General features: G+C 45.4%; 1 protein-coding gene across 1 annotated transcript in view; it reads right to left on the reverse strand.

The window, feature by feature from the left end:
* The window catches only part of COG5 (component of oligomeric golgi complex 5), a 1,241,975-nt gene that overhangs the window by 94,799 nt on the left and 1,119,741 nt on the right, over positions 1 to 27,435 (reverse strand). The window contains exon 15 of the mRNA XM_086929720.1: positions 6,384 to 6,494. Within this exon, the coding sequence (XP_086785846.1) occupies positions 6,384 to 6,494 (111 nt within the window). The remainder of the gene's footprint in view (positions 1 to 6,383; positions 6,495 to 27,435) is intronic.

The raw sequence follows: 27,435 nt of genomic DNA on the forward strand, positions 1-27,435 counted from the left end.
ATCAATTCTCGTATACATTACCTGCTTGTGCCAATTTCTTTCTGTACTCCGTCCGTACCAAAAGAGGTAGAGCTTTAAGAAGTCAGCATTGAAGGACTTTTGGTGAAAACTTTAAAAAACTTTAATCTTATTATAAACTGATTTTTATGAGACCACTCCATGGAACAGGGAGGTGGAAGGGCAGGTGAGAAATCAGCAGTTTGGGAGAGTCTCTACCAGGAAAGGAGTTACTGGAGGTAAGTATCTTGTTCTTTGGTGTTGAGCAACAGATGCTTCAGATTCCACTGCAGAGCCCACAGGTGGCACCTGGCATGGTCCACAAGCAGGATACAGGAGGCCAGAGATCCCAAATATCTCAGAACCACTGTCACTGAGACACAGGCTGCAGGCTGAAACATCGGGATCATAGCCCAAATGCCCTGGACTCACTTGGGTGGAGGTATAGCTCGAAACAACACCTTATCTAGGATAACTCCAATGAAAGAGAGCCTCTGCGAAGGAGTATAGTGGTAAACAAGCAACTATATTAACAGATCGCCATCGTCTGCAGATGGTTTGCGACTGCTTGAAGCGAGATCACCTTCAACCATTAGCCTTCAATGGTCAGTCATCGAGATATGGGAATACTGGTAGTCCCAACCTCATTAGATGGACCACAACCACTGATATCATCTTTGTGAACACCCACGGTAAACTGGTCAGCTCAAAGGGGAGGACGGAAACCAGAAAATGCTCCTGTTCTACCTGAAAACGCAGGTAATGTTTGAGAGATTGCAAGATGGGAATGCGAAAATACGCATCCCGCAGATCTAACACTACCATCCAGTCTCCCGGATCCAGGGTAGATAGAACTTGAGCTAGAGGGGGCATCTTGAACTTGTACTCTCTTAAAAAAGAAGTTCAGAGAACAAAGAGCTAAAATGGGACGAGGGCAATTATCCTTTTCTGGTATTAGCAAAGGGAGTGATAGAGAGAGTTCCAATTTCAGAAATTGGAAACTGGTTGTTACTCCTGTTATTTTCTAAGTGAGCCTAAACTTTCCCTTGAAGAATAGACAAGCTTACAATGAACATTAATCTTGTGCCACAATCTGGAGCACCCATTGATCGGATGATATGCTCCTACATCCCGGGAGGTAGTAGGTGACTGGACCACCAACTGGTGGTCCAATAGTTAGTTAGTTAGTTAACAAGGTTAACTAACAGAGGTGTTGAAGTGGCAGCAGGTATTTCACCATAACCATTGCAGAACTGCAAAAATGTTCAAATACCCCTGTCCATTACTTTCCTGCACCTCTCTTCACCCATTCATTACCATTAACTAATCTTTTCCCCTCTCTCTAAATAACCGATCTCCACCACCAACAACCTCTAAGTCTGCTGTAATTAACCTTAGGGAGTTGGAGGATGTAGCATCAGGGGGTATTTGCCTTCAGGAAACATCCATAAGTCACTCCAGCTCCCTGGAGTGACTTTCAGATGGACGTAAGGTGAAAAAATGTCCACTTGGTCCTTGGCTTAAAGTTCCAAGACCTTAGTCATGCTCGTTAATGCATTGAAAGAGCAGATTACAACAAGGCCCCACTACATCAGTGAAAGTTAAACATAAACTAATATTCCTCCTTTTCACAGCATGAACACAGGAAGATATTCCTGTCAAAATTGTGCCACAAGTATGGCAGACAGCCTGTCAAATTAACCTTTCTGGGAGGGAGAGAGAGAGAGAGAGGGGGAGAGAGGGGGAGAGAGGGGGAGAGAGAGAGAGGGAGAGAGGGGGAGAGAGGGAGAGAGGGGGAGAGAGAGAGAGAGAGAGAGAGAGAGAGAGAGGGGGAGAGAGAGAGAACATCATACTGATCCATATTCTGCATTATATCTTCAAAAACGTTGTCTTTGTCCATGTGGGAGACGAAAGCATCGCACCTCTTGAAAGCTTTTATCACAACACACTTAGCTGAGAGGTTCTCAAAAACAAGTGATAGAGTTGTCCTTGAATCGCAAACATTTAATAAAAAGAGACTCAAGACAAGAGTTTGGCTTCACAACATCTCGAACCTATTGATGATGAGGACTGACGTTAGAGGGGAAGGGGCACTGTGGCAAGTGCATAGAAGCCATCCTTCTCTGTCAGTATCTCTATGGATAGAGTGTTGAGGACCTAGACTAGACTGTGTCTAAGTAGTACTACCTGCTTAGTTTTAGCTGTTTGTGGTGACAAGAACTAGTGTTGGGTCTGAACTTGGTTCCAGCTTCCATAAATGTGGCTTTTTTTGAAGTAAGGAAAACTGGGGTATGGGTACACTGGAGATTTGCCTACTACTTACAGTCCTCTGTGGGCTTCTAGCAACAGAACTAGCTATACCAGCAGGACCAAAAGAGACAGGGGAGTTTGTTTTAGGAAAGGTTGTACCTCTGATACCAAGGAGAGCCAAAGCAAAGTTCAGGAGCTGCACTAAAGTGCACTTAGAGTTGAAGTGGATTTGCAAGAAAAGAGTCCTTGGTCTTCAGCTTCATACTCAAGGTATCCAAGAACATGTTTGATCAGAGAAGGCAGATCCACATTCTACCAGGAAGAGAAGATAAAGATCCTGCTACTTATGACGTGATGTGTCCGAGAGGTCAGACATTTCCCCTACCTGGAGAGAGGACAGTCAATAAGGATCAGTGGTAAAGTCTTAAGAACAGTAATCATAAATACCAGCAGTGTACCCAGAGGAGCTTAAAAGCTTGGAGCTGAATCCAGGACTCTCATTTCAACTCTTGTCCATACAAGATGCAGAGAAAGAGTGAAAGAGGTCTGTGTAAACCTCCCCAAAAGGCCACTAATGAATGTTGATTTAGAACTGCAGTCAACTTTGCTGAAAAGACTATCCTCAGTCAGCTCTTTCTTAGATTGAAACAAAGGGCCTCATTTTGCAAAATGTTATTTTAGAAGTCTACCTTAGGATATATATATATATATATATATGAACTCACTTAGGATCTTGTTAGAACCGGCTGTCTCTAGTTGGCAGAGGTATGCACTTCTGACAAATAGGGACACACCTTTTCTAGTCAGGGCAAGGGGATCACACCCTTTAATAACCCCTGCTCACCCCCTTGGTAGCTTGGCAGAGCAGACAGGCTTATCTCAGAGGCTGTGTGTTAAGCATTTATGACCACATACAGTAATAAGGTGAATACACTACAAATGGACACGACACAGTAGTATTATAAAAATAAGTATTTTTATATAAGGCTTAGCACAAGACCAAATAACAACAAAAATATACACAATCTTAATAAATACTCTTGGAAGGGAAGGTAATAGTTCGAATGTAGTTTCTTCTTTAGCACAAAGTCTTTCGTATCAAAAGCAACTCTTCTTCTTGAGAACACAGTTCTTGGCAACAATGTAACCCACACGGGAGCTACACGACGTCGAGGCAAAGTTAATCCAAAGGTTCAGCGTCGACCGCGAGGAGCGCTACATCGAGCCCGGAGTGACACGGACCCCCACCAACACAGTACCTTAGGAAATTGAAGCACACGATGATCAGCGGCGTCGAGCAATCCGGCGTCGCGTCGTCGGTGTCGATCTGGCCTCAGTAGTCGTCGATGTCGATGATGCTGTTGCAAGAGTGAGCAGCGCTCACGGCGTCGAGAGGGCACTAAGTCGATGCGATCAGCAGCGGTGCAGACACGAGGTCCCTTGGAGCTGGAGCCGAACTCACTACTCACTGGCGTTGCTGCTGGCGTCGATCAGGCCCGGCGGCCGGCGTCGAGGAAGCGGGACACTGGAGCCGTTACTCACGATGTCGAGCTGGATTCGGCGTCGTCCGTCGGCGCCGAGATTGCTGGTTCTTTCAGAGGTGCTGGATTCACAGGTTCCAGCAAATAGCACTTTAAGCAGATGAAGTCCTTTAGCCCTGTGACTTCAGCAGGAGACTGGCACTCTTCCAGCCCTTGGAGATTTTCTTAGCAAAGCGTGAGAGTACACACACAGTTTCTCTCTCCTGGTCCCTTGGAAAAAATAAAGAAGCACTGCAGGATTCCCCCCAGCAAACAGCACACTGGCAGAAGGGGTAGGCAAGTCCTTGGATCAGCAGGCTTCTTGTCATTGGTTCCGGTTTCCTTGTCAGAAGTGATCTAAATTCTTCGTTATGGGGTCCTTCTCTTATACCCCTTTTTGGCTTTGATCCCTTTGTCCATGCAGGGGAATTTCCCAACATCCTGGGTCTGTTGTGGGTGGAGCCAGGCAGAGGCACCTGGCCTATACACTGAGCAGGGCTGGGTCCTCAGACGCCCAGCAGGAGGTGGAGCCAGCATTGTCACTGGCAGGAGCAGAGCTATCGGCCTCCTGGTAAGAGGTGGGGCTAGGATCGTCCATGGCAGGCACAGAGCCATCAGTCGCTTGGCAGGAGGTGGAGCCAGCATTGTATCAGGCAGGGCAGGCTATCAGCAACTACTCTCCCCCTACTCTCAACGCAAATGTCCCACTCATCCCACACTGACTCATTCAGACCTCTGGAGCCACCCAGCTCCTGTCACACACACGCAAAACCAGCAGAAACCAGAAATGGTTAGACAAGAAAATAGACACTTTCTAAAAGTGCTATTTTCAAACCCGGAGTCCAAAAACCATCCACCCAAACGGATGCGTTATGAAACCCTAGTTCAGGGATACCAAACTCGACATTGCACCATGCTCCCCGAGCCAGCTAGGATTATAGCATTAATAATCCCGGCAGCCCATACTAACTAATGGAGAGCAGGTTACCTTGCAATAGTGAAAAACGAATATGGCTGTAATTCACTATTAGGACATGCCAACTTGGTCAGGCTTGTCCTACCTTATACTTACAATGCACCCTGCCCATGGGCCTACCATAGGGGTGACTAACATGAAGTTAAGGGAAGGTTTCGGGACTGGCAAGTAGGTGTACTTGCGCAGTCAGCGTGACAGTACTAGACTGCACGTGGGTCTGGCAATGGCAGACCCTCAGACATACTTTTACTAGGCCGCTCCTGTGGGTGGCACAACACGTGCTGCAAGCCCACGAGCAGCATTTGTATTTACAAGCCCCGGCACTCCTGGTGCGCTAGACTAGGGACTGACAGTAAACCAAATAAGCCAAACATGGAATTCAATTGATACAGTAATTTAACATAGGGAGCACTTGCACCATGGCACTGATCAGCAGTGGCACAGTGCCCAAAGCATTAACCAGCAAAAACATCGTAAAACAATGGAGGCAAACAGAAAAGATGGAGGAGAGACTCAAGCCAATGATGTTAGGTCTAACAGATCTATTATCACTATTTTGAACAGAGTTATTTTGGTCGATGTATTTTCTATCCAGCGGATGAGTTGTACATTTTTTGCTACTCCAAGTCCTGCTATTGTGTACCTTTTTGTGACTGGTAATTTAAATGTATAATTTGTTGAACTAGACCCATTCTTTGCTGCAATTCTGGCGTGGAAACTTGCTGCTTTGTTACGAAGAGCTCCTTCAAGAAACCTTGTATCTGTGGCAATGTCTTAGGGTTCCTTTATTACAGTGCACCCTACAAGAACTGTTCACAGTGAATACATCATTTGAGACAACGTATCTGCTTGCACATGTAACATCTTATGGTAATATAAGTGCCTTTCCCTAAATCTCTGCCTGTAAAGTTGATTTTGGTGGTATATATTTTTACGGTTTTGTTTGTGAGAAGGCGTTTACATTAACATCACACTTAATAAATATTACAGGTCCACAGATGCAATAATCCCTCTTGTGGTCAATTAGACCTCCTCATATTCAAGCAATAATGTATAGTGCTCATAGCACACTTCTGCCAATCCAGTATGTAAACAAAACATATTACTATAACCCAATTTATAGTGCTCAATTTGCTTACCTACGAAGAAGGAAAGGGTGGAATGCAGTCTGCCATGCCAGGATTCAAACATGTGACCTTTAGATCACAGCATTTGTCAGCGGCAAGTGTTCAGTTCAAATAGTCATCATCCTGGCAGTGCCACCTAGTAACACTGAATGACTAGGTTAAGATTGCACTGGTCAGATATCTTTGGAAATTTCAGTAAAACTGTAATTTATTTTGAAGGGGAATACCACTTTAAAATGTGCAAAGGGGTCACATTTCACAACATGCATGTTTTTGTCTTTAAATGAAAAGCTATTGGATGGCCCAAAACTTAGTATGGACGTTTTCTTTTTAACACAGCAAACATCAAATGCCAAATAAGAGACACAACTGTATCTTAAATGCACTTGAAAACTTGACCAAGAACTCTATATGGTTCAATTTATCAACGAATATTAAATTAATGTAATGAGGAAAAAAGGTTCCCACTATTCACTATTTCATGGATGAGACATAGTATTAGTAAACACTCACCTTTAGGACTGACTGGTGCAACCTGTAAAGCGAATTTACTACTGCGACATTCCGTCTTTGTCCATCGGTAAGTGGTCCAATGACCTGGCTAGCATCTCCTTGGGTTGATAGCTACAAAAAGGCAAACATAAATAGATGTCATATTCTCCATTATCATTAATTGTAGGGAAGAGCCACTGAGAAACATTTTTGAATAGGTGCACACATCTAAGTCAAATAATCACAATATAAGCTATCCCTAGATCACAAGAAAACTTATTTGAGGGAACATGTGTGCTTTAGCAGGAAGCCACACAGAAATTAGCGGCATAAATATTCAAACACACAATATACTGGAACACCTATTAAACCTGTATTATTGAGTAGGATTTTTACAGGTTGCACACTGCAGATACAAATGGCAGAGAACTGAGAATACTTTTTTCACCAGAAGCTTTTTCATGAAACCCTTGTGCAAGTAATAATTTGCTGATCTATTGCTATTCATCTGGTGGTAGCTCTCTACTTCAAAATCTTCTTTTGCTGAGGTTGTGGTTTGTTGGGGACAGCAGGTCTAGGTTTAGAAGAATGCCACAAAAAGTGGATCTTCATTGTGGCTACTCCCCGTCCTACTACCAGAAATCACAAATGAACATTAGTGTTCAACTGCCCAGTTGGAAGTGTTAAGTATTAAGTCAAATCTACTTCAGGAACTGCTAACCTCATGCTCTACCACATTCAAGCCTCTACACACCTTCCCAAAGGTTAACCATATCCCAAAGCAGCTCCATATGATCGCCATGAGATGGTCACTCTCCCATAATGACGGAATGGTGAAAAAATGGGGCTTTATAAAAATCTATGTGCAGGTAGCAACCACTTTCCAAATGTCTATTCTTTGCAGGCTTTCTACTGGATCCTAATAGCAATGCATTCTTATTGGGTAACGTACGTTCTCTTTAATGAGAAGAACATGCCAAGAGTTTCTGGATAGTTAATGGCCTCACAGCCTATACGGCAACCATATCACTTAGGCTTACTATTAAATGTCTATACAACAATCAGTAAGCTCCCTCCATAACACCTTTACTTACAGTTATATGCGCACAGTACTTTCCCTCTTTGGTATACAGCTTTCCGGCTTCTCTGAGCATTGTCAGTATGTGGCTTAATAGATTGCTCTCCCAGCTTTTTAAGTATATCTTTCAGCTTCCTAACTCTACCAGTCATTGTCACATCAGGCTACAAGTTAACTAGACTCAGCCATCACTTTTACTCACAGTACAGTTCCTTGTTAATTGTCATAAGTTGCGAACAGTGGTGTTGCCCATTAACACCTGCACTAGCCTTCCACTGATGGAGAATAGAAAGGTTTTTAATATGAGTGGGATCACTTGGAGCTCCAACAGATTGATGTGGTTGTGTCCAGTCCAATGCCATCCGCCAAATTCTCACAGCAGGGTCCTTGGTGATATCTAGGGGCTGGTATTCATTAGGGTCCAGTGGCCCCTCCCAGCAATACCCAAGTCCTAGCCCATAGGAATAGGGCATAGGCTCCGGCCTGGATGGAATGCCTCCAGTCAGTGTCAAATGCCACCCATCCGGCTCCGTGTCTGAGTTGGGGAAGAGGATTGTGGGTGCCTGCAGTGCCTGGGACGTCGGCAATGGGGTTGGCGAAGGAGATAGTCAAGGTGGCTCAACCAGCACCGGTCCAAGGGGCCCGATTGGTGCAGGGTGCGAACACACAGGCAGAAGACCAGTAGAGGCCCCTCCCGAGCCCACAGGGACCAAAGGCAATACAGCAGGGACAGGCAGCCCAAAAACAAAGTGCATGTCCTCTTAAAATTTACGGAGTTGAGCAAGGGTCACTCTGCCTCCTGGAAACTCAGGGAGGTGCAGAGACGGCACAGACACAAGCTTAACCATGGAGCCAGGGCATGAATTCCAATGCTTCCCCATCTCACAGATTACCTCGACAGATGGAGCAAAGTCGAAGACCTCTTCAACTTCTTGTTCTTTTTGCACTTGTGGGACTTACTCGAAGACCCGGACGACTTTGTGTGCGACGAGGAGCGCTTGGACTGGCTCTGTGACCATTCCCGGGTCCTTCCTCTTGATCAAGATTTAGACAGTTGCATTGTCGCACGTCGAGTGGCAAGGAGTTTGAGGGGCTGCTTCCTCAAGCCTTTGGGGTGTATGTTACGACGACTGATGCAGGTCCTAGCAGTGCGGCTGCGCTTGAGGCACCAGAGGCAGACGATATGTAGGTCCGTCATGAGCATTTGCGGATGACAGGAGCCACAGAGCTTAAAAAAAGCCTTCCATTCAGACATCCGTGGCACACCAGGGGACATTGTCTCATAACTCTTCAAAAAATGGTTAAAATAAGGTCAGTCAAAAATTGACTGGGGGTTTTTCGGATCTGCAATGACTGGCATGAAAAGAAATGAATTGACATTAGCACACTGGGGTTGGTGCATATATGGGCACCACGCACGTCACTTTCACTGCAGTCGCCACCTCCAGGGGTACTGCTCACGAAAAAGTTCCTGATCTAGTCTGACGCCTGAGAAATATTCTAAGGTAAGAAATATGCAGCTAGAAGTATCTCAAATATACATATTTTCCAAGCTAACATAATGGAAAAAGACATGCAAATATTGCCAATGACTATTTTACTCTCCATATAATTTTCTCGATGATTAATACGTTTAATGTAGCAAGACAAGGGGCACTGTGTAGAACACCTGCACAGTTACAAATGTAAGTTTGCTCACTAGCCTCAAACTCAATATCGCCACTGCTTTGCTCTGAAATTCAGAAGAAACAAACTATTGACAATTCAGCATTAAACCCATCATCTAGTAATATCAGTCAAAAAACGTTTACTATAGAAGGACTTTTAGCTAACTGAATTCCGTACCTCCCATTTCACATTGAAGCCTGGGTGGCTCACGAAGGCCAAACCACCTGATAACCCCTTGATAATTAAAGCAAAGGGAACTGTAGAGCTATATACCTAGGCTCTTAATTTGGTGCTTTGGAACAGGCATTGAACCGAGACAGGGCGGCCAAGAGAAGGCCGAAGGTGGTGAAGGAGACTTGCCCAGAAACATTAATACTGCCTTGTCTCCATTCAGCTTAAGGTGGGATAGTGCCATCCATTCGGCAACCGCCTCTAAGCAGATGCCTAAGTCGCATGATGACCCTTCGGGGTGGTTTAACGCAACCACCAACTGGGTGTCATCTGCGTAGGTAATAATTTCTATGCTGAATGGAAGCACTATCCCAGCCAGCGGCGTCATATAGGTATTAAAGAGCGTGGGGCTCAGGGAGGAGCCCTGAGGAACCCCACAGCTCAAAGGCCATCAATTAGAGGTGGCCATACCCTCAGAGACCTGGAAGAAACGGTCCTGTAAAAAGGACGGAAACCAGGTAATGGTCAGGCCAGTCACTCCGAGATTTTGTAGTGGCTCTAATAGGATGTTGTGGTTCACAGTGTCGAAGTCGGCACTAAGGTATAGCAAAATAATTGCTGCGCAGCCCTGATCTAAGAGTCTCCTAGCTTCTTCTGTAACTGCTACAAGAGCGGTCTCTTCCATAACTTGGGACGGAAACCTGTCTGGGAGTCATGAAGTAGATTGTTAGACTCTAAGTAGTGAACTAGGATGGAGTTTATGTGTTTCTGAGTCAGCTTGCTCAGCCAGGGGATAGGGAGATGGGGCGATAATTGGCCATGTTAGAGATATCTAAATTAGGGTTTTTCAGTAGAGCTCTGGCTTGCACACATTTCCATGCCACGGGCACCTTTTCTGAAGAAATGGAGGCATTAATAGCATTCAGGATTACAGAACGAATAACATAAGTAATTAAAGTGTGGTGTTACGGCGAAGCAGGGTCCGTGGGTGAACCTGAGGTTACCCAAGTGATAAGTAGATTCAGCAAACTTATCTAGCAGGGGAAACTCATTGATAGATTACTGTGAATCAGAATAGGAACTCTTGGTGCACGAGATAGTAGATCCATTCTGGCAAGGTAGAAAGGCTTGGCATATCACCTGAATTTTTTGATGGAAGTGTTCCGCCTGACTGTTGCGGCGGGGTTGTGCGTCCTCTGGATTGGGGGATTTCTGCGGTGCGGTAATAAGAGATTTGGCAATACGGAATATTTCCTTGGGTGCGTTTACAGCTGCGCTAGTTCGGTCCCCATAAAATGAGGCTTGCGCGATCTTGATTTCGGCCTTGTAATTCCTGATAACTTCTCTATATACATTTTTCCTGCTAAATTTAGTCTACAGCTCCTTTCCAGTTTCCAACACATTAGTTTAAGCTCTCTTAATTTGGGGGAGAACCAGGGTGCCAGTTTATGTTTGGAGTTCTTAAAGGAAGGTTTATTTGGGAGTAGTGAGTCAAGCGACTTTTGTATCCAGAGATTGTAGTTACTGTCAGCCTTCTCAGGGTCTGGGTCCGAAAAGGGGGTAGAAGCGGCCAACAATGAAGACCACTGGTTAACGGAGAGGTTTGGCCATTTCCTTCCCAGCAGTGGGGCGGCACTGTGCGCGGTAGGGGAAGCAACGGCTTCCCAAACCAGAGGGACTAATAGATGGTCACTCCACAGAAGGGAGATAGGGGTATCAACTAAAAGATTCAGAGCATTACTGAGCACAGAGTCAAGGAGGTGCCCCTTGACGTGTGTAGGGGCAAAGCCCTTCTGCACAATCTGAAGTGCCGAAAGGTTGGCTAGAAGTTCAGTGGCCAGATGGTTAGAGGGGTCGTCCAAGTGGATGTTAAGGTCCCCTAAAACCGTGAAGTTGGCTGGACGTAGGGCTAGTTCTGCAACACGCATCGGGAGTGTATTCCGGAATTGTCCTATTGGTCCAGGGGGCCGATAGAGTAAGAGGCCAGAGTCGGTACTAGTCGGTGAAAATTCTAACGAGAAGGCCATGCCTTCACAGTCAGGTAACTCCTCAGCAGCGGACCGGCAACAGAAGTTGTCTTTAAAAATTATGGTTCGACCGCCACCTCTTCCCGACTTGCGGTCCACTCTATGTAATGAGTACCCCAATTGTAGGATCTGGGTGTTAGCTGGGTCCTCTTCCTCCTGTAACCAGGTCTTGGTCAAGAGTAGAGCGTCTAAATTAAGATCCTCCATCAGGAGTGTCAGTTCCACTGAGTGTTTGGGGAGAGAACGACAGTTTAAAAGGAAAACTTTCAGTGGAGGTATGGTCGCCAGGACATCCTTTCCATAAAGAAGAGGTTTAAAATTGCAGTGGGGGCAACTTAAGGAACTACTGGCGGGGGACAATTAGTGTAAACATTTGGGGTCTGGGGTAGCTCCTAAAGTCATTAGTGTTTGCACATTATAGATAAGAGTTTTATGAAGACTATCAGGGTTTCTGACCCCTGGTCCCAGCCTGGTGCGGACGAACGCAGACGCGTTTGCCTTTGGCGCGTGCGCATGTGTGTAAAGTTAAATAGTGCTGGGGGCGCGAAGGCTAGAGCGCCAACCCCAACAGGAAGTGGTTGTTACTCCCAGGAAGCACTCCGCACAATTGGCTTTTGCCGTGCCAACCGGTCCTGGGGAGTGGAATAAGGTGAGGAGCTCAGGTGCAAGAGCATTTCAAAGTATTTCAAGTGTTTTTAAAATCAAAAATGTAAAATCACCAGCACATCGCAATAATCGTCACACACACACAAGCAGCTAACGGCATACCCTGCCACTGGGTGTCTGCCATGTCCGCTGTGCGTGCGCATGGGCAGAAAGCTGAACAGTGCTGGAGGCGCGAAGGCTAGAGCGCCAACCCCAACAGGAAGTGGTTGTTACTCCCAGGAAGCCCTCCGCACAATCGGCACTTGCCGTGTCGGACCGCAGCTGAGGAGAGGAATAAGGTGAGGAGCTCAGGTGCAAAAGCAATTCAAAGTATTTCAAGTCCTTTTAAAATCAAAAATGTAAAATCACCAGCGCGTCACAATAACCATCACACACACATAAGCAGCTAACAGGATCCCCTGCAACTGGGTGTCTGCCGTGTCCGCTGCGCGTGCGCATGGGCAGAAAGCTAAATAGTGCTGGGGGCGCGAAGGCTAGAGCGCCAACCTCAACAGGAAGTGGTTGTTACTCCCAGGAATCCCTCTGCTCAATCGGCACTTGCCGCGTGGGACCGGGGCTGGGGAGAGGAATAAGGTGAGGAGCTCAGGTGCAAGAGCAATTCAAAGTATTTCAAAGTGTTTTTAAAATCAAAAATTTTAAATCACCAGCGCATCGCAATAATCATCACACACACACGAGCAGCTAACAGCATCCTCTGCCACTGGGTGTCTACCGTGGCATATTTAGGAATTTTGGGACAGTGCTATGCCCATTTTCCACAGGAAGTGGTTATATAGTGGGCATAGTGACCCCAAGGGTCAGTAGCCCATTGGCTACTACCATACACTCCCCTAATGACACTACATTGAAAATTTAGGGCAGCCTCTGGCACCAGAGAAACAGATCTTGATGACCTAAGAAGAGAGAGGACACCGAAGAGCCGCAAAAGAAGAGGAGAGAAGAAGTAGCTGACCTGGTACCAGCCCTACCGGCCTCTCTGCATTCCTTGTCGAAAACTGCACCAAAGTCCACTCGTCCTGCAGTTGTTGACTCCAGAAACTTGAGGGGACTCCCTGCATTCGAAAAATACTTAAGACCTCCCATTAACAGTAGACCTGTTCTGAATAAACTGCTAAAGAGAAGACTCTGAGCCCTGCCAGAACTGCCAAAACCTGACACCCAAAGCCACCACTGCACCCGTTGCCTCTGGCCCAAATTGAAGTGGCACACGGGTGCCAAAAAGGTTACCCAGCCCTCCAGAACCCGAGTCCATCGTGGTTTAATCTCTCCTGAACTCCCCGACGTTGCCTGAAGCCTCTGCATGCAGGCCCCTTCACTGCAACTGCTCTGGTAAGGAAAAACCAGATGTCTAAGGACACCCTTGCATCTGTTGACCCTGGGCCTGTGAGAAGAGGAACAAAGGTGTCCCCGAGCATATCTTATTATTCAACTGATTACGAAGAAAAACAGTATTGGGATACATACAGGCACCATCACAGAAACTAGAGGCCTCAAGGCTGTAGGTGGCCCCAAAGTCAATGGATTAAATATTAAGATATTGTGAAACATCCAGGAAGACGCGGCAGTGACTAGGAAGCCCGTCTGTAAGGCGTATGCATTTTAAAGGATTGGTCCAGATTTGGAAAAGATATGCATTAGGACAACAGATCCTCGTTTATTATAAAATACGAGGATTACCAGTACAATCTGAGGGGTTTGACCCGATAGGTGTAAGATGTTGACGTTTTTATATAAAAACGTATAATAACAGTTCAAATGATGGTCTTGATAAAGATGGTGTTAACCAGGACGATACCGTCGAAACGTGTTGACGCGCGTGGTCCCTAATCTGTGACATGGTCTTGCACAACAGATGAAATATTTATTTATCATTGAGTTCCAGCCTTAACTTAACCCCTTGCATGTTCATGACGAGCTCAGCTCGTCATGAGCTACAGTGCTCCGGTGCTCATGACGAGCTGAGCTCGTCATGGCCCTTAGAACGCTCGCACGCTGGGATAATTCCCCTGCTGTGCTGAACGTTCTATTGAAACGGGTGTGGCCGTGACGAGCACCGGGGCGTTGTGCGCCCCCCCGCCCCCCAGCACAGTAGGAAAATTACCCCAGCAGCCAAGGGGTTAACTCTGTCACAGATAGGTTTTGTGAATGGGAAAATGTACTATTTAATATATACTCTCCACTGCTTTTTATATCCTTTCCTATTTTCCTTCTTCTCGTAGGATTGAAGTATTTTCTATCTTTTATACCGATTTTAATATACTGTATAGACCCTTATGTAATATTAGGGTGATTGACCTGCATCTGTATTTGGTTCTCAATGCTGTGGTGTGAAAAAACAAATATAATTGTTTTTAATAAAATATTGTGTATGCCTACAAGTCTATACTTGCGTAGTGGCACAGTACTTTTAAAAGTATATATTTTTTACTTAGTTTGAAGTTAAGAAAGGATGATTGAAGGGTGTGGCCAATGAGAATAGAGTGAAGATTGAGTGATAATTGGTTTGCCAAAGGAAAAACTTATATTTTCTTTATAGAATACGGAACCCTATTCCTTTGATTATAAGGTGTCCCTCTTTATTCCTTCTGCTGAAAGACCCAAGGTGCATTTACAGTTCTGATCGGCTCACCTAAGGAGCTAAATTGACCATAAGAAATGATGTGATGACGTTTCAAGAGCAAGTCCAGTAGGAATCTGGACCCGAACAGTCCTATACACACTGTCAGCTAGCATGCTGTTAGCCTGTACCACTAACTAGAGTCAAAGCTTACCAGATGAACTGGATCACCATAGCTTCTCTGCAAGCAAGGCTTCCAGATCTCCAACCGTAGAACCACTGTTTATTCTGCCTTTGCTAAACCACTGCTAGATAAAAGTGGTATCTAACACCATGGCATATCTAATTCCTAATTTCACCTTGTCAGTATTAAGCAAAAGTACAACATTAACAGAGGTAAAAAAGATAGTGAAGGACAAAATATTGAAATTTGCCATCCATATGTGTCCTTTGATCAAACCAAAGAGCAAGTTACACTTTTTTAAAAATTGTACCTGAAATGGTGAATGAAAAAAACTAAAATACATTGTCAACTGAAATGCAACATGCCAAGGCCTTCAGTGGCTAATGCTAAAAAGCAGTTTAGGGGCCACAGCAACACCATGACTGTAAAGAATATGGATGGGACTGACCTAACTTTGGAACTATGAGAATTGAGAAAAAACGATTAATATTCTTACAAATCATGCCACAAGCTGACTTGATATCAAACTAGTTTCAGAAGGAAATAATCAAAAAATATTGTGGTGGATGCAAAGTTAGTCAGTGGACTGATCTATCCATTGCTGCCCTAAAGTGGTTTGCCTCCTTCTTAGATAACTAAAATTCAAAGAATCAAGATTAACCAATCGCTGTCCACAACCACGCCGGTCACCCTAGGAGTCCCTCAAGGTTCCTCCTTATCATCTACCCTCTTCAATCTATTCATGGAACCCTTAAACAAAATGTTGAAACTCTCCAATGTTCATGACCACCTGTATGCGGATAATACCCAACTATACCTAAAAATATCATCTCCGGATGACATCCTCTTACTCAACACAACTTTGCAAAAAACCCACAACTGGCTGACAAAAAACCACCACAAAATCAATGCTCTCAAAACTGACTTTCTCCTACTCTCCCCACAACAAGGAAATGGAGATATAGAAAACTGGATGAAACACTATAAGCCTTCAACTGCACACAACACATTATTGATTCCACAAGATCACTGGGAATTATACTCGACAAGAATCTCACCATGCAGGAACACATCAGCACAGCCACCAGAGGAGCAAACTTTCATATGAACTTTCTTAGAAAACTAAAACCCTTCCTCAATGACGATGACCTAAAAACAGGCGTACAAGCTCTAGTGATACCCAGAATAGACTATGGGAACACAAACCTATGGGGCTTGCCGAGATCCAGACTGGCTTCACTAAAAGGCCGCACCCAACAAGGCTGCAAAACTTGTCACCGGCTCCAAAAAGAGCAACTATATCTCCCCTGATCTAAAGGCACTGAACTGGCTCCCTTGTATGGCAAGATCACAAGATCACAGCTAAAAAATGCCTGCATGATACACAAAGCCCTGCACTTCAACACACCAAAGTAGCTAGCCAATAAACTGGAATCATCAGGCAGTAGCAGAAGAACTATGAGAAGCACCAATACCTTGCTATTGAAACCGTAAACATTCAGAAAAAGAAAACCTACACCCGCACCTTCTCCGGCCTAGCATCTAGGATCTGGAATGCCCTACCCCCGGCAATCAGAATGAACCATTCTACCACCTCCTTCAAAAAAGAAGTCAAATTACTTCTAATAAATACATCTCTCCCCTGATCCCAGTTCTGGTGCGAGTTGGGTACCTACCAGACGCAGCTCACCTACCAGGAAACGCAATGAACTTTAAGCGAGAATAGCTAACGCACTCCTGAATACCTCTGGACCTACAAGGATTTTGGACAGTATTTACGCTCTCCTGTTAGCTACTCATACGTATGTGCCTAGTTCTCACTTTTTCTTTTGATGTAAAATTTGTAAAGCGCTCTGATACCCTAACCGGGTGTAGTTCGCGCTTTATAAAACTTTATAAATAAATAAAATTGCCCACATGTATGGGCCACAGTTTAATGGTCAGGATACATTTATTTGCATATCACTACAATGTTCAATGTTTGGGAAGCTGGAATTTCTTTGGTACATTAGTGTGGGTCAGGAAGGTGAAATGTAGTACAATCAGTTGTACACCATTACACAAGCACCAGAAGAACATTAAAAATTGGGGACTGTTTAAGACTAAGCAAAACCGGGCTGACCTGAAAGATTACTTGAAAAAATGTCTCCAATAGTGCAGCTAATGTACCATCTTTCAGAGATGGTTGTGCACAAAATAAGTGTTCTTGGTGACATTTGTATCGAATCAAACTGTATGACAACTAAAGCATTGGTCATATTGATCCAATAATGCATGTACATCTCCCAGTCCCCTCTTGGGATGTGATAGGTTTACATGACAACAGGAAGGCATGCAAAATAAACAAAGCTTGTAGGAGAATGCAGCTTCAGACTCCTCTCTTCATATATTTATCACAGAATTTATATTGTATAAACATCACTACATGGTTGATTGAGTGCTCATAACAAAACCTACATTATGATAAAGGCGAGAAGTTACAATACCATATACATTTTAAAAAGATGATGATCTGGAAATATTAAACTGTTGAATGTCTGTAAGGTTGGGAAGAAGTTAGACTGCATCCGACAATGTTTCATAGAAAGAGAAGACTTGTGCATAGGGAGCAACGGCGGGGCTTCGCAAATACCATATAGCGCAGCACTGGGACACCATACTCACGGCCTTCAGCAATGAAGAAAGTGGGGAAGGCGATGACACACAGCTGGCTGCTAAATAATATACATGCCGAAGATCCCGGGCAGCGGAGGGCGGGGCATTGGCGGATGGCAATCACACTCAATTAGACGTCATCCCATAGATAAGGTATGCTGTAGTGGGCCCCTGCCCCCTTATTGTTCAGTTACCTGTCACCATGAAACTGACCCCCAACACCCACAGTCAGAGTTCAACCCTGGCGAGTCACCATGTTGTAACATACAAGATATACGGTCCCACACTCAGTCATGTAATGTTTATCTTATTTGCTTCTAGATGGCAGTCCCTTAAACATGTTGTTAAATGTTGTTATTCAGATAATGTATGTCTTATTAGTACATTTACTTGTATCCTTATTCCTTTTTCTTTGGAAAATTCCCCTCATTGGAATATTGAAATGACCAAATATTATCGTTTCCAACGTCTGCTAATGTTATGAAAGTTAGACACAAATGAATTGAATGTAACAAGCAATGCTAGTTAGTACATGGTGTTGGTGATTGTCATTGACGATTGGAAACTGGGGGGATGCGCGGTGGGCAGGCAATCACAACGATGGTGATAAGTTTGTGTGTTATCACACATTAGAAACACTCAGTTGTAATATGAACAGTCGATTTATATAGTATTATCAAATTGCTTTGTGCAAATTTGAATTATGTCCTAGATAACTCTGTTTTGTCATGTAATATAAGAAATTGCAAAAATACGAAAAGACCAATAAAGATATTTAAAAAAATATATAGAAAGAGAAGACTCGTTTTTATAATGTTTGTTTTATTTCAGAGTTTGATTAGGGATGATGAACAGGTAAGTCAAGGAGCAAGACAACTGGCTCGCATGCCATACAGATCAATTGATATACCCCAAACTTCAATATGCCTGCCTTTTCCCATGTGCAGTCCACCATACCATTCTCCAGGAAGAAAATTGTGAAATGGAGGAGAAGTGGAATTAAGGCAGCTCTAGACTTTTGGCAGGAAAAAGTGAGTGAAAAGTATGACAAACCACTACCAATAAAATAAACCTAATAGAATACTATGCACAAGAGATGCTACCTTATATATTACATGACTTCCTTTGAAAGCCTCAAACGTGGATATCAGTTTATAAATCTGAATATTAACTTATATAACATAGCAACAGTGAGAAACAAAAGTTGTTACCCATTTGTTGCTGCATTATGAAGGAATTGCAGGCTGCTCTGACAAAGCCTTCCGAGAGCCTGTCTCCACGGCACTGGCTTTGCACAGCTTTAGGAAGGGAGGATGTCGGGCGGCATGGAAGAAGGTGGGTGTGGGTGGAAGAGGGCCAGGTATATTAGGTCATGTTATGTATGGCTCCCCGATTACTCCTCTGTTTAGCACTTGAGACTAGAGCAGGGTGAGATGATTTTGTGGGTCACACATAACATAAAATGAACATCCCTGTTATTTACTGTTGCCTTCTATAACTCTATATATCAACTCATCAGGAACTCTTACTGCTTCCTCATTACTGTGCCAATACCTTTTGAAAATTCCATTATAAAATAGAAATAGGAAGACAATGCTCAATGAATGAGTTCCTAGGTATCACACCCAATTAGCAAAGGAAAGCAATACTAAAGAGAAAATGTATTGAATGAGAAATATGAGGGAAAATCACGCTTAGATGCCAGGAAAGCATGTGGCTTTGATAGGTCGGGAATAGTTTCTTTTAACATAATTTCTAAATTATTAGCTCTGATATGGTTTTTGTGGAATATAAGCAGGTTTAGTAAATGATCAAACGTTGAGCATAAATCAGGTATTACAATTGTTCATAATGAGAATAAAGAAAAGGAATATTTACAACAACGTGAGGCTATTTTATGCAGTTTGCAGTGATCATCTCTTGGGAACCTCTTGGTAGCAAGGAAGACACTGGCAACTGAACCGCACAATCAACGGGTGCTTTACCTCTCGTGACCCAGAGACTCGGATATTACTGCACTCCAAATGGAGAAATAAGTTAATCTCTTCTTACCCTTGATTCTCTAAGGGTAATCAGAGTGAGCAATCAAAGTTTCCATCAGGAGATGGTGAGAGGTTTGGAAAAAGAACATATCTTTATTGCCACATAAGAACTACAGGGTAGTTATGATAATGATGAACAAAACGAATCAGAAGATTATTATGCCTTTTGGAACGGGCATGTTACACCTGAAAAGTTTTTATAGAGCTTATGTGGTAATCGACTGCAGAAAAAAACAAGACTGGCGCTTGTGAACAATGTTATGCTCTGGTGGAACGATTATGAGTTCACAGCCATCTTCAAAAACTCTTGGTACCCAGTACTTTTAGTAGTGCAGGGTTTCTCCATGGAATAGATAGTGCTAGACAGAATTTTTCACATAAAGCAAGGTGGTCATTTGTCTAGTGTTTCATCAATCTTGGAAGCAAGAAGAATAACTCAGTAAGTTTGAACAGAGGTGTCTGAAAATCTGCAAACAGTCTCTGAAATCAAAACAGCAACACCAAAACCTGAAACGGAGAATCTAACATGCTAAGATGCTGCTTTTAAGATAGTAAACATATTTTCAAACTTCCAGGAGCAGATTAACTGTTGTCAGAATTAATGGACGCCATTAAGTTGATGGACAGTTACAACCTCAGCTGGTCTCCAAAGTCTATACTCCAGCAGGGATCGATGCAGAATCCTAAGAACGGCAGCGGCGTACTCAACAGTATGCCTATATCACTTAAAGAGGTAACTACTGTCACACCTTTTGGGTAAGGTGGACAAAAAACATTACGAGATACCCACTAGACTTACTGGTTTCTACTGGCAACAAGGGAACTAAAATGTAAGGCCAGGGACCAACTCCACCTTTCAATAAGGATAGCATCATACCAGTAAGGAATCCAGTGAAAAGGTAATACACATATCGGACTAGGAACAGACTGTTTCAAAGTCAGGGGGGTTAAGGAGCAATGCAGGCTCACACCCAGGCAATAGTTCAAGCACTACTATAACCCTGATATGAAGTAGATGTTTGGGGTTGTTCAGGGCTGGGTAGAAGCACACTCTTGTGGCTTCAGTTCATGCTTAACTTTATGAAGTGACACCCATGCAAATTCATGCAGCTGCACCTTGCGTGCATGGACAAGCCACAACTTTAGTTTCCAGAGAACTTGAGCTCTAATCTTCCTAGCATGCCACAGTGGCTGGCCACTTCTGATGGTCCAGGCTTGGTCATACTCTAATGAGGTGAACAACATGGGGTGTACTGATTCAGGTCAGGGTGCCCATTTGTATCCAATTCAATGACATATTTGGGAACACATGGGCCATTAAAGGTGTCTCCTGTTTAATGTTTATAAGTCTGTTAAGTGTTCGTGGTATATATTCCAGGACTTTCTCCACAAAGGAGGTGTGGGGGCAGGCACCAATGTTTGAAAGGAATGTGTATTCCAGAGGAGACAGTGTAGACTTCCAAGGTCTTATTTACAGGCACCACCAAAGGAAGTGCAAAAGGGGAGGGAGGATCCAGAGGATGGATATCAAAGGAGTGAAAGACCAGGCATCCCATGACATGACAAAGGTATTGGTTTGCTGGGGATGTGGAGATCCAAGCAGTAGTATCGTCCACAAGTGATGGACAGGTGATTGAAAAGCCAACTTTGGATGTAAAAGGAAAGAGACCGAAAAGATCAAAGAAAGGACTTCATTTCGTAAGGAGATGGCGGCTCAGGAAGCAGACTAAGGGCCTGATTTACAGCTTGGAGGATAGAGTAAAAGAAGCCAGGGTGGTGAAGGACTTTATATCTGCCATCCAGCCTTTACTGCACCCGCCAGATTTAGAGCTCAGAATCAGCCCTGCGTTGAACTCCATGGGTTTTGTATGAGCCACCATCATGGAGGTTCAAACACAACCATTTAAAGCTTTGGTATGCATCTGTCATTTTTGATGGATATTTGGACCAAACCTTTAAAAGTGTTTTCTTTTCCAATAACAAACTCCCAATAGCGGCAGTTTTTGGGGAACATTAACCCCTTGGGCGCGGCCGTGATTCTGCGCCTCTGCGGTGCTTTTAATAAGTGGACGGGTTCATGATGGCCCCCAGCCGTCATCAGCACACGCCCACCGCGGTTCATGACGGACGGGGCCGTCATCAGCATAGAAGGGGTTAAAAAAGAATGGCCTTAACACCATCGGAATTTTCATACATGATGTACGGATCATTTTTTTCAATTGTTACTGTCCCTCCCCATAGGGATATTTATGTCTGTGATGGACAGTTAAAAAAAAAAAGCCATACGACACCCCCACCCCCCCCCCCTCCACCCCCCCTCTTTAAACAGGGCTGACAGTTGGATTGCTTACCTCCATCCACCCATTCTCCTTTGGACCCTCAAAGGAAATTTTACTCCATCAGTGTAAACCGGACTCAAAATAGGGCAGGCGAACCAAGAGTTAAGGAGAGTACGGTATGGATCCAGAGCAGAGAAAATTAAGAGCCCTATCTGCATTCATTTATGTGTGTGTCTGTCTGACATTGTGTCCCTCCGTAATAAACAGTGTTGTTTCCTGAAAGCTGAGCTTAGGGTCAAGGACTATGAAATATGTATGCTGTATGAAGTGGGAGACAACAGGCTGGGTCAACCCCGCCTTCAACAGCCAGTTGTCAAGATAGAGATAGACTGGCACCCTTGATCTTCGTAGATGAGCTGTGACTATCGCCGTCACCTTGGTGAACACCTGAGGGGAGCTGGTAAGGCCAAAAGGGAGCATGCTGTGCTGAAAACGCTCGTGGTCACCGTAAACCACAGGTAGCGCTGTTGAGCAGGCAGGACGGGAATCTGGAAATAGGCGTCCTGCGAGTCCAACCCTACCATCCAGTCTCCTGAGTCCAGGGCAGACAAGACCTGAGCCAATGTGAGCATCCTTAACTTCTACTGTTTGAGGAAGTAGTTGAGGGTTTGAAGATCTAGAATAGGGAGCAGACCCTTCTCCTTTTTGAGAACCAGAAAGTAGCGGGAATAGTAAACACAGCCTACTTCTGGCACCAAAACCCTCTCTATGGCTACCTGGCCAAGACAGCCATGACTTCCGTCAGCCGGTCGTAAGATGAAGGCATGGAGTGACCACTGGCTACCCAACCCCGAGGCCAGTAGAACTTCCCTCATCCACGCAGAGGCTGGGAAACTTGCACTGCTCAGTGGCTGGGATAGGGGTGGTGCGGTTGAAAGCCCCTTCCATGGCCACAAAAGTAGCGAAAGGTAGACTGGGGATGTGGGATAGCCGAGAGGCCCAAGGACCTGGCCGTAGCCCACTGGTCCTTTAAGCTCGCCAGCGCAGAGTCTGCCTTGTCTCCGATGAGCTGGATGCCTTGAAGGATTTGTCCATGAGGAAAGCCTGGACATACCCCTAAAAGCCAATGTTCTAAGCCAGGCATTGTGTTCTAGAGCCACCGTCAACAAAACCACTCTGCCCAGTGAGTCGATTGTGTCCAAGCCATGGCATATAGTGAACTTTGCTGTGCCTCTCCTGTCTGTAACTGCTTGGTAGAGAGTGGCCCGGGCCTCCCCTGGGACCTGTGGCAGCACTTGCGCAACTATTTCCCACAGCGTGTGGGAATAGCAGCCCAATCAGCATGCGGTGTTCACTAACCACAATACAAGGCTGGTGGAAGAAAACAACTTCTTTCCCAAGCTGTCCAGCCTCTTGGATTCCCTGTCTGGAGGAAAGGCAGGGAATGTGCATTGGGAAGTGAAGGCTTAGACCACCAAGCTCTCTGAGGTAGGGTGTTAGGTGAGGAAATGTGGGTCTCCTGGAGCGGGGCAGTGGGCAATCATCCTTTTCACAGGAGCCCATGTGCTGCGTTTGAACCAGGTTCTAAGAAGGACAACAGCAAGGGCTTCGTTGAGCGGGAGCAGGGGTTCAGAGAAAGAGACTCCCAGTTGCAGCACCTGCGTCAAGATGTTCGTCTTGAATGCAGGACCTCAGCTGCCCTCCATACCACAATGGAAGATCTACCTTCCGCCTCGAATGCTGATGTTCTTTTATTGCGTCGGCCGACGGACGAGGAGAAGTCGAAGCACGCTTTGACTTTTTGTGTTTTCTGTGCCTCTTACCAGAGTGTCTAGACAATTTCGACTGGGACGAAGAAGACTTCAGACATCTGAACGGTCCCAAGGCCATTCACTTGAGTGGGACCCTGACTTCTGCAGCCGCATGCCGGGCCGCTAGCAGCTTCAGGTACCGCTACTTCAAAACCTTTGGTGTAATGGCCATGCAGTCGGAGCATAACTTGGAGTTGTGGTCACGCTCCAGACACCACAAACACACAAGGTGCGGGTCAGTCACCGACATGGCATGGTGAGAGGCGCCACACGGTTTAAAACCGCTCTTTCTCGATGACATCCTCGACACACCAGAAGGAAAAAACCTCACAAAAAATGTCGACAAAAAATCCTGTCAAAAATTGACAAAGGGGTAGCTCTTTTCTCTGATCAGGGGTAGCTGGTGCGGAAAGAAAAGCACTGATATCAGCGTGCTGAGGTGGCACCTATATAGGTGAAGCAGACGTCTCTTCCGGTGCAGATGACACCAAGCTGATCGACGCCACCTACCGGCATGCAGGAGTACTGCTCACGAAAAGTCTTCCAGATCCAGTCTGATCTCTGGGGAAACTCAAAGGTAAGGAATCTGCAGGCAGTAGTCTCTAACAGATATGATTTTTAAAGGACAAGTATTATGTTTTCTTCAGAAAAGAAGTTACTTTTAGAATATTGAGTTTGTTTTCCCAAAGTGGTAAGTGCTACACAGAACCTGTAGGTGCAGGCGCGGTGCTGGTGTCACTTGGTGTCACTTGTTGTCGGTGCGGTGTTCAACTCAGTACCACTCTGTGGATGCAAGTTCGATGCTGGGACCAACAAGTGTGTTTGCAGATGCGATGCATGCACCAGTGTGTGCAGGTGTGTTGCTGGCACTGGGGCATGTAGTGCGGAAGTGCTGGTGCCAGGGGGCACAGCATGGCTCTGCTCCCGGTGGGTGCAGGGGAGTGTGGGGCCACTGGGTCCTAGTGTGGTTGTGGTGCTGTTCCAAGGGGGTGCAAGAATACGTAGTATGCTGCCAGTGAAGGCCGGTGTGCTGCTGGTGTAAGTGAGTGAAGGTGCGATGGTGATGCCACTGGGTGATGGTGCGATGCTGGTGCCAGTGGGTGAGGGCAGTGCTTGTGCCACTGAATGAGGGTGCGATGGTGATGCCACTGGGTGAGGCTGAGGTGCCAGTTGATGGGATTGTGCTTCTGGTGCCAGCAGGTTAGGGTTTGGGGCTGAGGCCACTGGGTGAGGGTGCAATGGTGGTGCCTGTGGAAGAGGATGTGGTGCTGGTGCCATGGGCACAGGTGCGGTGATGGTGCTGGTGGGAGCATTCGTGGTGCTGGTGTAATTGCAAGTGCACCTGCTGGGGAGCAGTAGTGCATGTTCGAGAGTAGGCACCTGTGACAGACCGAGAGCAGGTACAGTAAAACAGGAGACTAGGGGTCTCTACTATGGGGACCCACGTGTGTCAAACAACCCCGTTACAGGGACGAAGGCCTTCGGGCTCGGCTGGGATGGGGATAATACATCTAAATGAGGCCAGACTTTAAATGCTGAAAACACAGTTGATGGACAGAATGCAGAACAATGTCTTACATTCACCCCAGTACAAAGATCTGGGCCTAAATCCATCGTTTTTTTGCACTCCACACCACCCTAGGTCAGACACTGGCTATATGCAAATCAGCCTTGACCCTGTGCCTCATGGGAACAGTCCAGCCCGAACTACCAAGCCATGTCTTTCCTAAACCGGAATCAAGCATCCAAGGACCGGTTTCTGGCTATCAGCCTTCTTCAGCCTGGATAGCTTGACTGCAGTGATGTGGAGAGCCTGGGACTCACTTCTGAGCATACCCAGCCCACTCGGGGTGAAAATTGCAAAAAACACAGTTGATGGAAAGAATGCAGAACAGTGTCTTACATTCACCCCAGTACAAAGATCTGGGCCTAAATCCATGGGTTTTTTGCACTCCACACCACCCTAGGTCAGACACTGGCTATATGCAAATCAGCCTTGACCCTGTGCCTCATGGGAACAGTCCAGCCCGAACTACCAAGCCATGTCTTTCCTAGACCGGAATCAAGCATCCAAGGACAGGTTTCTGGCTATCAGCCTTCTTCAGCCTGGATAGCTTGACTCCAGTGATGCTTGCAGCATCCGACCGTACTGCTAAATACGAACCCGGCTGGGGGGGCGCCTCAGTTTATATGGAGGTGTGGTCCGGGGGATCGAAATATCTGCCGCCAGGCCCTTAGGACCCCTGCCCCCTCCCACTGTGTGAGATGCTGCACCTGTGCGCTCAGTGACCCCCACACCCCGGACCTCACTTCCTCCTCCTAATGAAGTGAAAGTACAGCGTGGAATCCGCTGCGCTCCCCTGATATCCAAAGAATGCTGCTGCCTGCCCTGCACCATGACAGCTGGGGAGGAAGCGAGGGTCGGAACCAAGGAAGGGAGGGAGTGGTGGGAAAAGTAGAGCGGCAGGAGGGAAAGAGGGAGAGGTGGTAAAGAGGGAGGGACGGAGTGCGCAGACTGAGGAGAAGGAGTTGTGAACTAGGCGCTGGTGTAACACGTTTAAGCTTGGAGTTTTTAATCCTGGATTGTAATCCCAGCTCCGGCACTTGACTGAAAACCGTGTGATTCTGCGCACGTCATTTTATTTCCAGTGGTCTGAAATAGTAAACTTAAAATGTAAATAATCCTGCTCCCACCCTGACGCTCACCGACCTGTGAATGGACACTTCCACTGAAGAGCAACGGGTACTAGGAGCGTTCGCCAACAAAAACTATGGTTTAAAAAAAAAAAAAACATGCTGGCGAGTGGTGCGTGCGAGTGCGCCACAGCCAGCCATATGGTTTCAATTATCGCGCCCGTGTCTGAGCATGATAATTGAAACCACATGGGCTTTGGTGCGCGTAACAGACACCAATAGGCCGTGGGCGGAGCAATGCGCCCGCCTATGGTCTATTGCGTGCTCTGTTAAAAAAAAGCACGCACTCAAAGCCCAATAAAAGAAGACAACACTAAAAACACAAGCACAAGCTTGTACAATTCCAGGGTCCATTTCGGAACCCCGGACAAAAGGACTCTCGCCTGCGAGAGCACTGCTGCGCTGTGCAACGCAGGGCACGAGCCCTAAAAATGTGTATATTCAAAAACTAATATGCTGACGAAGACAAAAATTGCAGTTCCCAAACACAATAAATGTTGATTGCTGAAAGATAGTTCAGTTTGTGATTGGGAGACGTATTGCTGTGGTTATATCATTTGTGCCACATGATCTGAATGTTACTTCATTACTCAGGGTGAGGCATTTAATATTGGTAAACCTTTTCCTGGTTTTTCTGCTAGTAACCGCACCTGCAATGCTTGGGTGGTCACTACTGATAATCCTGCTTAGGGTAGTCATCATGTAACTTTCATATGTTGTCAATATTTTACAGTGATAAAATATGCCACTAGCTCAAGCAGCACTTTTCTTAAGCACAGGTAGCTTCACTACATAAAAGGTTGGAGACACCTGGTCTAGACAGAGGTAAAACTCTCCAGAAACAACACATACCAAGGATGCGGCATACTATAGAAGACTTGGGCTAGAAAATGTTCTTAAATTCCAGGGATGCAGATGAACAACTCAGTGTTTTTGAGGAGACATAGGATATGGCATCAGTTTGAAGTGGTCCTGACTCCAAACAAACAGAAAATGCAACATCCTTGATTATTCTGTTGGAGTCTTGTTCTGTAGAAGATAGGGGGGAGTACACATTTCCTTGTGGTTAGGATAGTAGGAGTGGGAGATTTTTCCCACATACCCAATGATTTCTTGACTGCTGCTTAGGGTTTCAAGGAACAAGGAACAAGGAACTGATGGTGTTAGTGACTCAGTTATACAGATCCCAGCTTTGACATTCTAGGAAAGTGCACATTCGTGACATTCCAATTACCAGTGTT

Source organism: Lissotriton vulgaris, chromosome 1_1 (genome assembly GCF_964263255.1).
Source record: "Lissotriton vulgaris chromosome 1_1, aLisVul1.2, whole genome shotgun sequence".
NCBI lineage: Eukaryota > Metazoa > Chordata > Amphibia > Caudata > Salamandridae > Lissotriton > Lissotriton vulgaris.